The sequence below is a fragment of the Bicyclus anynana genome, chromosome 26 (genome assembly GCF_947172395.1).
Source record: "Bicyclus anynana chromosome 26, ilBicAnyn1.1, whole genome shotgun sequence".
Taxonomy (NCBI): domain Eukaryota; kingdom Metazoa; phylum Arthropoda; class Insecta; order Lepidoptera; family Nymphalidae; genus Bicyclus; species Bicyclus anynana.
The window spans coordinates 6,236,796-6,253,367 of NC_069108.1; the positions used below are offsets into that span (position 1 = coordinate 6,236,796).

The following is a 16,572-nucleotide window of genomic DNA, read 5'->3' on the forward strand; positions in this document are numbered from 1 at the left end:
GACTCATCTGGACCGGGACTCATCTGGACCAATGCTGAAATTTTCCCCGACATGTGATTTTAATTGTGTCTATATTAATTCTATTGGATTCAACTTACAATGGTATGGACTGAATGCGCAAATTATGATGAAGATGATGTTGATGGTGGCTGTTATTATATTGCGTATTCGTTCTCTCGTCTTGTTTGTTCAGGTTCGTAGCTGTGCCTGTGCAAAAATACTTGCAAATTGTTATAAAAATCTTTTTTCAATTCTTTCCCGCGAATTTATTCGCAGTGATAAGGAGGTTATAAGAATATTTTCCATGTTGAGTACTTGGGGCCTTTTGATTATAATTATGGTTATGATTATGGCCATATGAATTGTAATACCTGTCTTTAGACCTGTATCGTGGAACGTATCGTGCATACTGGTTTCTGTTTCTTGCCATACCTCATAATATTCATTATTGTTTGACCCGTTGGCTGCGAGGATTTGTCATTTTGTGCTGCACGGATCGCATCCTTCAGCTCTTGGTAGTCACGGGCAGCGATGATGGTGGAGGCAATTCTCCGGCTTCCACGCGAGTGGATCAGGGGCCCATCAACTAATCAGAGTGGGCAGACGGGCATTCGTAATACGGCGCTACACCGCGAAACGAAAGCCTTTATACAATTAGTTAGATAGGCAACGGACACTCACGGTCCGAAGTGTCGCGAGCTGACCTGGGTTGGTTGACCTCAGCTGACGGGCGAACAAGTGTGTAATGTGTCGGTGTAGGTCGAGAATTGTGTGTTCTATGTATTCACCTGTCTGCAGGCCACCGCAAGCCGCTACCAGCTACCACACTACTATGAACTTCAATATTCAGAATAATTTTACCGTCCAAATTCACACGCGCATAAATGATACTAAATACTTTAAAATTATTTATTTATATTAATACAAACGTAATTGCTTCCAACAAATTAATAAATGGGTCTTTATATTTTACAACATTTCTCCTCCACATATATTCCATGACTAGGTCGGCAAAATTATTAGGGTTATTATAATTTTCTTTTTTGAAGAATCTTTTTACCCCTTTCCATTGGGACTATTCTTTGAGTATGAGTCCCAACCGGAGCAATAAAGGGGTTATCTGGATCTGCATGATTAACTTTCTTGTGGATGTACCCGTGATGACTACGGCAGTCGTATGCAGCCAAAAGTTGTGTGTATTGTGGTGCAACTTCTACATGTTTCTTGATATGGGGCACCAACACATCAGCACTCCGAATATGATCCGGGCACACCTCCAATCTGAAGTCTTCAGATCCATCTTCAATCATTCCAATAACCCAATGTCCTTCTATATGCCGACCTGAAACAATTAAAGACAATAATTAATTGTATTATGAATAGATCAATAGATCAAGAAGAGTAACCTTGTTTGGCTTTATTAATTTTTTAAAAGTCTAATAATTACCTTTATTATATTTTCTCTTGCCAAACTTGGATTTGTCAATCTGAACTATTTTATTAGGTCCTCCAATTTTTCCTATACTTTCTTGTTGGTTTATAAAATATAGTGCAACCGCTTCCTTGCAATAATTAAACCAGTCCGATATGGTGGCTCGGGATAAACATTTTCCCTCTTCTTTTAATGGGTCCTCGTGAATTGTGGTATCTTGGTTAAAACCATGGGCGTATGCATATATTAGATAGAAAACATGCCTTATGTCTATCTTGATATTTTCAAAATATGTTCCTTTGGCTCTGGGTATTTTGTTTTTATTTTTACAAGATTTTTTGTAGCAAACCCAAGAACCAAAGGAATCATTTGTTGTTTTTAAATGCAACGAACGGCACATGGTGAGTCCGGCATATTTTTTCCTTTGCCACCATATCTCTTTCTCGAGGGCCCAGGTAGCGGCCCTAGTCGCTCATCATTATTGTTGTCCATCATCATTTATAAGGTGGGGTGAGTGGTAATTACATCACTTGGGGTCCACTCAGGTCCCCAAGGAGGCTAGTATTTTTGAGCCAGCTAGCTCTTCGGAGAACCAGAAAATGTTCAGTGGTTCTCCAAAGTCCCTTAGTCGCCTCTTACGACACCCTCGGGAAGATAGGGGTGGCAACATTCTGCTCTGCCGGTGCCACACGGCAATTATTATTATTATTATTATTATTATTAAAATTAATACTGTAATAACATCGAAATAGATTGCAGGTTAAATGGTTAGCGCGGTACACTGTAAAAACCTCTCTGTAGATATAGGAAGAAGAATAAATCAAGATCCTGACATACGAATGAACCTCGTCGAGTTTGCTATAAAAATTAATATTTTCTTCAACATTAAGTTCTTCGGGTAGCAGAGTATATACGACAAGGTAGGTACGTCTAAAGTAGGTAGGTATATAGCTTGACAAATTCGTTCGTAACACGTTCCGATGGTCCGTGGGGGCCGGGAGAGGGATAGCGATGGCCCACGCGCACGACTTCACACCCGCAGTCCTTCCACTTCCGTTGCCCGCATAAAGGGAGCGTCATCAATGAAGCTATAGTAAGCGCATTAAAGTACTCTACTGAATGGGAACGTCTGCAGAGACTGCGGTGCAGTTCATCCTTCTTTCACCTTCGTCAGGTGTAGGATTTTTTCAATTCTGCCGCGTGAACTGCCTTATATTTTTTCTATGGGATTTAATTCGCAGTGATAGGGAGGTAAGCGCAGAAGTCGATGTATGTGTGTGTGTTTTACTTGGTTTGTAAATCATGACACCGTTCTGGTTTGGTCTAGTTCTTTGGATCAAATCTGTAAGACCGTTTATTTCAAAGATCATTTATTTTTCCCGACATGAGATTTTAATTGTGTCTATATTAATTCTATTGGATTCAACTTACAATGGTATGGAATGAATGCGCAAAACAATAACTAAGATGTGTTTGTTAGCTGTTATTATATTGATAACTTTATAATTATTATAATTATCTTTTTAAATTTTCTAAAGGTTGAGCTATTGTCTTGATCTTTGTTATTAAAACTATTATATAAATAACTACCTAAATACTACCTACATTTTATATTTAACAAAAATAAATCAAAATCAAAAAATCAAAATCAAAAATCATTTATTTCAAGTAGGCTCAGTTTACAAGCACGTTTGACACGTCAGTTGACTATTTGTAAAGATTCTACCACCGGTTCGGAAGGCAGGTTCTGCTGAGAAGATACCGGCAAGAAACTCAACAGTTGCTCTTTTGAAAAAGTCATACAGTATTATAATTTACAATTAATAACAATTATTGTTTACATTTTTTATAGTTTTACTTTCTGTGTGAAGGTGGAAGCTGATCCAACGACCTCCAAGCATCTTTATCATTAAGGAACTCATCAATGTTGTAGTACCCTCGACTAAGTAGATGTTTTTTAACACATTGCTTAAAGCTATGCATTGGCAGGTCCATCACAGTCTTGGGGATCTTATTATAGAAGAGTACACCCAAACCTACAAAAGATTTTTTTACTCTTTGGAGACGATATGCAGAAATAACTAACTTATGCCCGTGTCTAGTAAGACGTGGGTTTAAATCTCCTTTTCGTTTGTACAAATTAATATTTTGTCTTACAAATACTATACTGTTATATATATATTGACAGGCTACTGTTAGTATACCTATTTCTTTAAACTTTTGACGAAGGGACTCGCGTGATTTTAATTGATATATTGCTCGAATTGCTCTTTTTTGAAGAACAAATATAGATTGTATATCGGCAGCCTTGCCCCACAATAAAATACCGTAAGACATTACGCTGTGAAAGTACGCAAAATAAACGAGCCTAGCTGTATCAACATCAGTAAACTGTCTTATTTTTCTCACGGCAAATGCCGCTGAGCTAAGTTTACCAGACAGTTTTTCTATATGAGCACCCCACTGAAGTTTACAATCCAAGGTAACTCCCAGGAAAACTGTGGAACTCTCCATTTCCAGTGTTTCACCATCGATCATTATTATAGACTTATCTAATTTTTTAACATTTGGCAATGAAAACTCAATACATTTAGTTTTCTTGGCATTCAAAAGTAGATTATTTGCAGTGAACCAATGCGACACATGCGATATGGCACGGTTTACGTCGTCAGAGTTATCTTTATTTCTGTCGGACTTAAAAATTAAGGATGTGTCATCAGCAAACAGTACAATCTCACATATGCCGCTGACATGGTATGGTAAATCGTTTATGTACACTAAAAATAGAAAAGGACCCAGAATTGAACCCTGTGGGACGCCCATTATGGTAGTGGAACCGTGCGACTTTATATCATTTATGCATACCTTCTGCGTTCTATCACTGAGATAAGAGGCAATGAGATCGAGTGCAACACTTTTGATGCCATAGTGGCTTAACTTGAGTAGAAGGGTGTTATGGTCAACACAATCGAACGCCTTGGACAGATCACAGAACACACCAATAGCATTCTTAGAACCTTCCCATGCTTCATAAATATGTTTTAAAAGTTTAGCCCCTGCATCAGTTGTATTGCGACCTTTTGTAAAACCATACTGTTCAGGATGAAACAAGTTATTTAAATTAAAATGACATAAAAGTTGATTTAATATGATTTTTTCAAAGACCTTGCTAAGTGTTGGCAATATTGTAATCGGTCTATAATTATTAAGATCTGATTTGTCTCCTGATTTAAAAAGTGGTATCAATTTGCCATGCTTCATTAGGTTCGGAAAAATACCTAAGTCCACACATTCATTAAAAATAATGGCTAAGTGGGGAGCAATTACATCAATTATATTAGATATTACTTTCACTGACATGCCCCACAGATCTCCGGTTCTTTTTAATTTTAACAAATTGAACAAATGGAAATATTATTCCTTTTATTAAATTAAAAATAAATCAAAAGACTTGTCGTTGTAGAATTCCTCCGAATCGATGTTCATTGGTAAAGTGTCCACAAGGCTGTGGGGCACACTTTATGGGCTGAAAGTGACTCTTTGACCTAAATATTGGCCAGCCTTCTGATCACAGGAGGCGTCGACGCTGGTTGTCAGTAGGGGAACCTGGTGACATTCAACTGCAGATGCCAAAAGTTTGTCCTTATAAAGTAATTTGTGGGGTACCTGTAACATTGGTGGGTGACCCCAACTCCATGGTTGTTTCCCATGACTCCATGTACCGTGGTGAAGAGCCCATTAGTGCTGTTGATGCCGGCTCGGCTCGGGACTGAGCTGCTCCGGTGACGGAAGCAGATCTGTAACATAACACAATGGGATGATTTACTCGGTATGTTTGTTTTAAGACACTTGGTGTGTGATACTTTTTCACAACTTGAGCCTCAACAGCTCAGTACAGAGTCCAGACTCAACACCTAGAGATGGTTCTCGTACCCACTCCTAACACAGTCTTGATGTGGTAAATATTCTTTTAATATAACAAAGTACCTGCCTCTGATGCAGCAGCTGCAGATGTTGAGGGAGTCGGTTCGGGCACAGACTCCTGATCTGGCGATGGCCTTCTATGGAAAAAGTGCATGGATCATCTGATCTTTACGATCAACGCCGCCCAGTGGCCTTTGATATATTGTCTACTTAATCGTCCTCGCCATAGCACAATACTTTCGTCAATTGTTAAATTTTTAGGAGGATTTACTAAAGTTTTCATGAGCGAGTTAAAAAACCATTATTGTTTTGACATCTGTTGGCACCAGTGTTATTATATGAATTATTATCGGAAAAAGTTAAATTGCGAAGTATTAACAGAAAACGGTCCAGGGACATGATTTTTTAAAAAGGCAGGTCCTATTATACATGTCTACTCCAGTAATCAATGCCAAGAAAATACTTTTTTCGTCTTCGTTTGGTGTTATTCCATTATAAAGTCCTAGTATTGGAACCGCCTGAACTTTTTATCATTAGGCGTAAACCATGAGTATTTATGCTCGATACTAACACGGACATAAACTGGGAGTTAAATAATAAATTGAAAAAACAATCGATGGAGACTCATCTGGACTAATGCTGAAATTTTCCCCGACATGTGATTTTGTGTCTATATTAATTCTATTGGATTCAACTTACAATGGTATGGACTGAATGCGCAAATTATGATGAAGATGATGTTGATGGTGGCTGTTATTATATTGCGTATTCGTTCTCTCGTCTTGTTTGTTCAGGTTCGTAGCTGTGCCTGTGCAAAAATACTTGCAAATTGTTATAAAAATCTTTTTTCAATTCTTTCCCGCGAATTTATTCGCAGTGATAAGGAGGTAATAAGAATATTGTCCATGTTGAGTACTTGGGGCCTTTTGATTATAATTATGGTTATGATTATGGCCATATGAATTGTAATACCTATCTTTAGACCTGTATCGTGGAACGTATCGTGCATACTGGTTTCTGTTTCCTGCCATACCTCATAATATTCATTATTGTTTGACCCGTTGGCTGCGAGGATTCGTCATTTTGTGCTGCACGGATCGCATCTTTCAGCTCTTGGTAGTCACGGGCAGCGATGATGGTGGAGGCAATCCTCCGGCTTCCACGCGAGTGGATCAGGGGCCCATCAACTAATCAGAGTGGGCAGACGGGCATTCGTAATACGGCGCTACACCGCGAAACGAAAGCCTTTATACAATTAGTTAGATAGGCAACGGACACTCACGGTCCGAAGTGTCGCGAGCTGACCTGGGTTGGTTGACCTCAGCTGACGGGCGAGCAAGTGTGTAATGTGTCGGTGTAGGTCGAGAATTGTGTGTTCTATGTATTCACCTGTCTGCAGGCCACCGCAAGCCGCTACCAGCTACCACACTACTATGAACTTCAATATTCAGAATAATTTTACCGTCCAAATTCACACGCGCATAAATGATACTAAAAACTTTAAAATTATTTATTTATATTATATACAAACGTAATTGCTTCCAACAAATTAATGAATGGGTTTGTAATTTATATTTTACAACATTTCTCCTCCACATATATTCCATGACTAAGTCGGCAAAATTATTAGGGTTATATAATTTTCTTTTTTGAAGAATCTTTTTACCCCTCTCCATTGGGACTATTCTTTGAGTATGAGTCCCAACCGGAGCAACAAAGGGGTTATCTGGATTTGCATGATTAACTTTCTTGTGGATGTACCCGTGATGACTACGGCAGTCGTATGCAGCCAAAAGTTGTGTGTATTGTGGTGCAACTTCTACATGTTTCTTGATATGGGGCACCAACACATCAGCACTCTGAATATGATCCGGGCACAACTCCAATCTCAAGTCTTCAGATCCATCTTCAATCATTCCAATAACCCAATGTCCTTCTATATCCCGACCCGAAACAATAAAAGACAATAATTAATTGTATAATGAATAGATCAATAGATCAAGAAGAGTAACCTTGTTTGTCTTTATTAATTTTATAAAAGTCTAATAATTACCTTTATTATATTTTCTCTTGCCAAACTTGGATTCGTCAATCTGAACTATTTTATTAGGTCCTCCAATTTTTCCTATACTTTCTTGTTGGTTTATAAAATATAGTACAACCGCTTCCCTGCAATAATTAAACCAGTCCGATATGGTGGCTCGGGATAAACATTTTCCCTCTTCTTTTAATGGGTCCTCGTGAATTGTGGTATCTTGGTTAAAACCATGGGCGTATGCATATATTAGATAGAAAACATACCTTATGTCTATCTTGATATTTTCAAAATATGTTCCTTTGGCTCTGGGTATTTTGTTTTTATTTTTACAAGATTTTTTGTAGCAAACCCAAGAACCAAAGGAATCATTTGTTGTTTTTAAATGCAACGAACGGCACATGGTGAGTCCGGCATATTTTTTCCTTTGCCACCATATCTCTTTCTCGAGGGCCCAGGTAGCGGCCCTAGTCGCTCATCATTATTGTTGTCCATCATCATTTATAAGGTGGGGTGAGTGGTAATTACATCACTTGGGGTCCACTCAGGTCCCCAAGGAGGCTAGTATTTTTGAGCCAGCTAGCTCTTCGGAGAACCAGAAGATGTCGAGTGGTTCTCCAAAGTCCCTTAGTCGCTCTTACGACACCCTCGGGAAGATAGGGGTGGCAACATTCTGCTCTGCCGGTGCCACACGGCAATTATTATTATTATTATTATTAAAATTAATACTGTAATAACATCGAAATAGATTGCAAATGCGACAAATTCGTTCGTAACACGTTCCGATGGTCCGTGGGGGCCGGGAGAGGGATAGCGATGGCCCACGCGCACGACTTCACACCCGCAGTCCTTCCACTTCCGTTGCCCGCATAAAGGGAGCGTCATCAATGAAGCTATAGTAAGCGCATTAAAGTAAAGTAGGTATACTAAGCGGCATGTAAGTTGAACTAAAGTAACACAATGTTGGGTGTTAGTGTTTAAATCGATAAAAGTTGTCATGACCGCCGATAGATGGCGTTAGTAGTCGTCTAACTCACGCTACCATTGTTCCGTTTCGATATCATATAAGTTGAACGAATAAGCCCACCACGTGGTTGATACTTAAAATTAGTTTCTATATATATTGTGAAGTGAGTAATAAAAGTTAGTTAAAAAGAGTGTTGTGTTTAATTATAGTAAAGTGATCGAACAGTTAGCGCCGTACGAGGTAGCCACAATAGCGATATAACCATAGCATAACGTTGGCATTCATTGACATTCAACAAAAAGTTCATTTATTTGCCATCTTTAATACTAATATAATAATAATTTTTATTAAAGGTAAAAGCACCCAGTATACAGATTACATATTGAAATAAAATAATAATAATTAATATTACAAATAGGTATTAAAACTTACATACTAACTGGGAAGGTTAAAAGACTCTTCCCAGGCGTCATTCTAGTCCGGAGTATAAACTATTTCTTATTATTGTATTGATGCACAGATAGCCAATATGTAAACAAAGGGCTGGGCATCCCGTCGCAAACTGTCCTGAGGATGCTGTTACGCGCTGTTCTGAGTCTCTCCCAGAAGGAGGCCACGCGTGTTCTCATGACAGCATAAAAGTCAGGCACTCTCGACTCGGCAAACATGCCAGAGGCACTGCAATATCTAGGCAGACCCATCAAGATTCGAAATGCATCATTGTAGTGTACGCGTATTGCCGTGTAGGACTTTCTGAGGAAAGGACAATGCCAGACAATGTATAGAAGTTTGACCCACTAAAAAAAATAATTTGCAACAATATATTATATGTCATTTTATTGGATTTTTTGTACTATTAAACAAATATTACCTTTTAACCCTTTATGACTAGGGGTATGAAAATAAATCCAAGTTGAAGTTTGATTTCAAGGTTAAGTATATGTGCAGTTTATTATGAAGTAGATAACGATAAAGCGTCGTGATTGGTTTTTTGTAAATACAGAAGCACTTAGCACATGCAATACATGTAAAAAAAACGTGATTTTATTATTTTCAAATTACTCTATTACGAGTTTTGATAGTTTGACAGTGTTCTGACAGTTTATTTTTACATTTTGATCTGACTTCGCAGCTCTGGATTCTAGACATTTTGAACATAAAATAATTAGAATGCACTAAAAACGCCCTAAAGGGCTCGAACCCAAGGTCGAAAAAAGGTTTTTAAAAAATAAGTAAACAAGTCAGCTATGAGGAAATAACGTAATGGATATAATTACTTTTTTTGGCAGATTTTTATTCCGGAGTTTAACAGTAAAAATGGTTTATTAAAAAACAATTATTTAAAAATTTAATATATTTAGTACATCTACATTTTCCGCAAAATTCCGAGTGAGGACTGGGTCAGGATCTGGCATTCTCCTTTGTCCACAATTGACAGGTATAAAAACACTGGCAATACGCGCTAAACAATGTTTTCTTGACGGGTCTGCTACATTTGCCAAATCTGCGTGCAAGCATGTTACATCGAATCGAAAGTGCCCTCCTTTCCCTCTCAATGTCACAGTCGTCCCTTAGGTGTTCATCGAGAATATGCCCCAGATATTTAAATTTCGACACAACCCGAACCGCTGTTTCATTCAATGTTACTTCCGGTATCCTCTCCGGACCTTTGCCTGCGCGGAATACCATCATTTCAGACTTTTTCACATTATATTTCAGTCCATGGCCATTAGCATAATGCTCACACACTGAAATCAGTTTCCTTAGGCCTCAGAGGGGCTGAGAACTACCATGTCATCCGCATAACTAAGACTGTTAAAACAAGTACAAGCACTAGCAGAGCACAGATCTAACACTTTTGTTCATATCAGTACTTGCGCAGACAACCGTTGTTTTATAGTCTGGCAAGTTCGTTGATGCCACTCCCATCGTATGCGGGCGACGGGGGAAAGACTGAGCGGGTGTGAAATCGTGCGTGCGGGAAAATGAGATGCATCAGTCGTGGGTTTTTCAGTCATCGCTACACGCCCCCCGCCAGCGCGAACCATCGGGAGTGTTAAGAACGAAGTTGCCAATTTATAGTTCACTTACTTCCCCGAGACTGCCTTGAGCTACATATATTTCGTTAGTGTTATTTATCCTACTAATATATTAAAAGCGAAACTTTGTATGGATGTTTGTTACTCTTAAACGCCACAACTACTGCACCGATTTGGCTCAAATTTGGCATGGAAATAGATTTTACACTGGATTAACACATATGCTACTCTTTGTCCCGAAAAACTCCATGATGTCCCGAGGTTTGCAAAAAAACTGATGATTTTGATGGTACGAATGGTTGTAACTATCACGCCGCGACTTCTGAACCGAATTAACTCACGTTTGAAATAAATATAAGCCTTGAATTACACATAGACCACTTCTTATCCCGATTAGATATTTAGATAGTTATTTATTAGATAGTTCCCGCGGTAAAACTGAATTCCACGCGGACAAAATCGCGGACGTCCGCTAGTTAATAATATTATAAAGAGTTAGTTAGAAAATGTTGTGAATTTTTAGGTTGAGATCTTTAAATTCGCTGATTGCTTTGCTGTTTTGAGCTCATCTGCCTTAATGTGTTCATGATAAAATTCTGCACATTCTTTGCATTTTTTGGTTAATTCACCAAATTCGAATGTTGTTAACTGACAAAGAAAACCGTCCGTTCTCCTGCCGCAGCCAGAATATTTAAGTAATTGGGAAATTATCCGGTGTTGGTTGGCTAGTTCAGGGGTTGCGTTCTATACCTATAGTTGTGATGAAATCTGCAATTACCAATAATTGACTCACCCAGTTGACCGGCAGAAAAACGGCTGGAACGTCCAATGCTTCACTGACGGCGGGATCCCTTTACATGCACGGCACAAAACATCACCCAGGGTGGTACAAAGTTTATGTAATGAGTTCTCGAATTCTAAAACGCTGAGGCGGTTACGAACCGGCTAGCATTCAGAGTGCTCTCGTCACTACGTCGATGGTGGCGACGCGTGCGTGGATAACATTCGCTGCATTGGCGAAACCAACCAATCGCAAGCCGTGAGACGGGCGGTAGGTTCAATATTACCAATTTCAGAAATCAATACAACTGCAGATTAATAATTATCGAACACCCGGAAAATCCCGGAAAACTATGTCCCTATGACTTTGGGTGCCAATATGTAAAAAATCAATAATTTTTGTAAACTCAATCTTTATTAAAAAGGGAAATAAATTGGACAAAAAAGTACAAATAGCTTTTTACATCTATTATAACTCGTGGTAAGCCTTATAACAATTTCTGCTACTCACTAGGCATAAATTAATCTAGGCAAGTCGGGCACTGGTGTCTGGCCTTCGTGGACTTGCATCCAGGTAATAGAAAATATATTTATTGCTACCATTATGCATATATGTGGCATAACCTAGAAAAAGGTCCCAGCTCAGCATATTGCTATATGCTACCCGTATGCAAAAAAGCAAACAGCACCTATTTTCATCTAGGACCCCGTTTCAAGTGCCGACACGAAAACAGGCAACATAAACCCCTATTTAAAGCTTTAACTACATTAAAACTTGTAACTAGTTAAAATAATAATAAAAAAAGAAAGAAAAAAAAAAATTATAAAATTAAATACAACCTGCACCGCAAAATTAAATTTGCGCCGCCGCCATAAAGTATTTAAACAAGTTTGTTGGATATATCACAAATATCGCTGATGAGGAAAACAGTAAGAAAATAGCAAAATTTTCACTTACCTTGGGCGGGATCACTAATTTTGAGAGAGCTCATTTTAAAACACGTGTTGAAGAAAAAATATTTGTTCTAAGGATGGCCGGACGCAACTAGCAGTAGCGCCATTTATCCAGTTAAAGTAAAACAATAACTTAATAGCTTTCACTGCCTATCTGATTAGTACAGGTCATTTCCTGAAGATGACCCTATGTACCCATATGGGGACTAGGTCTGAGGAAGATAATATTAAATATTGTCAACCATTATTTTTCTTAGTTTATACTGAACACTTAATTAGCATACTATTAAGAACTCGAATGGACAAAACTCTGATTGCTTAATTGACATAACTCTGAATTCTTAATTAACAACCATCCTGAACTCATACAGAAGTAGAACATAATACCTGAGTAAAACTCAATATTTGAATTGAACAGTGTAGGTACTCTGTTAAGCACAATATATGCATTGAACAGAATACCACCATAAATCGTTTAAACCACTAAACTTTAATCATATCTGAACACGGGTTAGACAATGAGAACTTTATGTCTCTAGACTTTCCAAGATATCCAATTAACCCCCCAAACTAACACTGTACAGGTATGTACTTATCCATAGCACTGAAGATCAAAAGCTTTGGAAACTGGATAGGACTGATCTTAGTCTTAATCTCTGGGTCTTTACCCGGCTCAGACCAATTATTGTATAGGACCTGCCTCGCTAGACGTTCACTTTTCCGTCAAAGTATATGATCAACGATCTAATGCGATTATAAAAACTGTCTCTGTAGAATCGATGTTAAACAGTTGTAATCGTGTTCGTCGGTTAAAGAGCTCCGTAAAAATACCCTTTTGTGTAATTGAATTGTTAAAAAAACGGGCAAAAACTTCTAGTTTAGTATAAGATATATACCAAATCTAAGGTCGTTTTCTTCAGAAAATGACAGACAATTTTGTTCGTGACTATGAGTGCGATACAGGTCCTTCTATAATTGGTCTGAGTTACCCGGTGATGTTTCCTGCCGGACTCCCTTGACGTAAAGTCACCCCGTCTGCTTCAGCATGAGAAACTCCCGAATGTTGTAAACTTGTAACGGGCAATGACAATTTTCTTAATGCACTACCCAAATTCCGACACGTCATGTCAAATTCGTATAACTTCTTAAAAACTCGTAGAAAACCCGTAAATTACTCTTCTAAAACTTCCAATTCAATAACTTCCCACTGAAACGAAAAATGACATGTTAAGTTCTAATGGCGTGGTCAATGACCCCGCACCATGACTCTTAAGAGTGAAATATTGCTTACCTGTTTATTATCAGTACACCCTAGCCCGCCCCCAATAGTGAAATTTTGTCGCTATGCAGACTCAGCCAACGGAAAGTAGAACAAAGATTTATGCATTCTTTAACTTCGGCCATCTTTATCACACACGAATATGCAAAGAAAATTATGTACTCACGGAAGACTTGCGATATCTTCTAGATAAGTTATATTTTCAATAAGCTGAACATGATGTGATAGTTTATTTAAGGTTTTGACCTCAGCGGATCTGGTATATTAAATTCTCTCCCGGATTTTTGTTCTACTCATTGTTGCTGTCTTCGAAATGACCGAGATTCTCTCCACCGGCGAAAGCTTTGATCACGCGTTCGACGCATAACACAAATACAAATCTTAACAATGACAATTAAAAATCTTCATTGTTATCGCCGTTTAGTGTTGGAAATAGTAGTCTGTGACGGATATGACGTCGCACGATCTCGTGTTGGGTGTTGGCTTCAGTGTGCTCGTGGCGTTCGAGCCGTCCACATCTCTTGTTGTGTAATTCTTTATGGGTTACTTGGGATAGGCGGGGAGAGTGACTTGAGTGGAAAAGGGGAGTGTTTGTATACAGTCAAAGGTACCTTTAACCCTACTCACATCGTTCACAAGTACGTGACTCTACTCAAGGTCATTCTCTGCCATTCTAGGGTCTTATTTTGGTTACAGTTTGATTTGTTAATTAAGTTGTCCTGACAAGTGTTGTGAATCATAACCTTTGTTCGACATTAGTTTTCATATATTTGTAATCACCTATGAGTCCTATAATATCATCCCATCCCACAAAACGTTGTGGGATGGGATGATATTATAGGACTTAGATTTAGGTTTGTTTAACCCGATAATTGCCAATTTATTCACCTCAACCCTGAAACGAAACGTAACCTCGCAAGAATAGGGACGCTCCTATCGAAACCTAGCGGTTAGTCACCTATTCTCTAGCGATCCATGCATGGTATCCGTGATGTCCCAGAACCTTATTTGCGAGCTCAGAGACGTCGGGTCTTCTCCGACCCGTGGTACACGGGGCGGGGGTACGGGCCTCGAGGCAATGCCTCCTTACCCGGGCATGTCGCGGGGGAACTTTCTCCCCCGGCGATTTCTTCCAACCCCTCCCGGGGTTGAGGCTTTTCAGCCTAGGGGATTGGGCTTTGGACCCGTTGGCCCCGCGCGGACTGCGATTCCTCGCTATCCTGCGTCGGGGAATTTGCGAGCTCATTCATTTTTCTACGCGTTTCGTCACCATACTAACAGATGGCGCTTAACTCCGTCACACGCTGTCGTCCATTTTGTGACGTCACGTCAAAGTAACTAATATTGTCAAACGCTCCGTTTGTAAGGGATTTGTTGTAGTCTTAAACATTTGAAACATAGACATTATGGCCGACAGGCGTTTTGGCTCGTATTGTCAAAAACATTTTTAAAAACTAAAATTTTCTTGTCTCTGATAATAAACTATTTAAGACCATTTAAAAAAAGTGTTAACTAGCTTATTGCTGATGTTGTGGTGTATTCCAATACCGTTTTCTAGATGCTTCCATAAATTCTCGCAAGTCACCTCTAAAGTTATATGCCGGGAATTTGAAGATGAAGTTGTAGGTGTTTCGAGACGTGGAGTAGATGACAGTAGATCTATTTAACAAAATTCATTTATTTCAATTACACTTACTTTATAAGCACTTTTATAAAGTCAAGATTATGTCATAATTTAATTTAATCTAATGGTAATAATAGATCTGGATATTTGCAAAATAAATGAAATTATAAAATTTCAAAATCTATTAAAAATCTTTTATCGTAATTAGATGAAAATTCATACAGTTTTAGCTTCCTTACATTAAATGTGACATTTTTTAATATGTGAACTATAAACATAAACGCACAAATAACAAAGATATTAGTAATTTTGTTTGTACGCTCATACAAATCTAACGATCATTAAGTGCCTACGACGTCATTAGTTCGTACCATTTTGTATGGGATCCGCGGCAGCGCCGCAAATCTGACCCTTCAAATCCCTGTAGCTCCGAAAGTAATGATCGCAGATATCCTGTTACTTTTACAAAATTGCTTTACTATTAGCATACTCTTAATTTATATACAATTTAAAAAACTGTTATCATCCCTATTGCCACGGACACTTTGAGCACACAAAAAAACAGAGTATAGTTTTAAGCGTTCTTGTATTCACTTGTGTTGCATGGTCACAGGACGCGGAAGTAATAGAATGATTGATAGGTGCGGGGAAGTGGGGGAAGGGAAGGTTTACGTTCCTTTATATGTGCGAAAAAGATTTAATATACCATCTTCCTAGATCTTATTTTATTTGAATATGATTATTATAATAATTATAAGATATATTAGGTATATTAAATGTTAATTTTATAATTAAACGTACCAAATATAGTTTGAATACACAGCCGGCGTATGAATGAATGAATGAAATATACTTTATTGTACACCAAAAAGAATAATAACAAGCGAGAAATTAACTTAAAAAACTAATGTACAATTGGCGGCCTTATCGCTAATGAGCGATCTCTTCCATACAACCAATCGAAAAAGAGAAAATAAATACGAGGAGTAATGAATGACGGGTGTACACATAAAAAGAAAAGTAGAAGATACATTACACTTAGGCTGTGTCCCCAGTAAGCAAACTGTCAGCGGCCGACTGAGTGAGCCGCAAATTTGCAGCGAACTGATTAGCTGCAGACTCAAATCAATTTTCGTGCGTCGCAAGCAAACTTGAGAGAGTTAGCCGCTTATTTAGCCGACCGACTTAATTATCACTTTACTTTTGTTGTACGAAGGGAGTGGTTGTGTTGGTCACGATGGATATTTTTGAAGTAATTGGTATCTTAGAAGCGCTGAAAGAGGATAAAAGGAAGCACTGGGTTCACCCATTATACAAGAAAAGGTTGAGCATTGGACAATTTCACACTCTTTATCCAGAACTAAGGAAACATCCAGAAAAATTTTACGACTATTTCAATATGACTTCTCATACATTTGATGAATTGCTTAAATCTATAACCCAGTACATAGCTAAAAATAATATCACAAGAGATACATTATGTCCCGAAGAACGGCTTACTATAACTTTGAGGTAAGTAAATAATTAACGCTTTAGGA

General features: G+C 38.3%; 1 protein-coding gene across 3 annotated transcripts; it reads right to left on the reverse strand.

Annotated features, from left to right (window-relative positions):
* Window positions 1–702: 702 nt before the first annotated feature.
* On the reverse strand, window positions 703–10,877 carry LOC112053905 (uncharacterized). Of its 3 annotated transcripts, XR_008252129.1 has the most exons (3): window positions 5,420–10,877; window positions 1,448–5,229; window positions 703–1,342 (listed from the first exon to the last, which is right to left on the reverse strand). XR_008252129.1 is itself a non-coding variant. In XM_052889441.1 (2 exons), the coding sequence occupies exons 1-2, from the start codon at window positions 7,792–7,794 to the stop codon at window positions 1,029–1,031; spliced, it is 699 nt and encodes a 232-aa protein (XP_052745401.1). In that variant the 5' UTR covers window positions 7,795–10,877; the 3' UTR covers window positions 703–1,028. The 3 variants fall into 3 exon arrangements, 1 of the variants encoding a protein (XP_052745401.1); XR_008252130.1 differs by having other exon boundaries at window positions 5,099–10,877; XM_052889441.1 differs by lacking the exon at window positions 1,448–5,229 and having other exon boundaries at window positions 7,410–10,877.
* Between the last annotated feature and the right edge of the window lie 5,695 nt (window positions 10,878–16,572).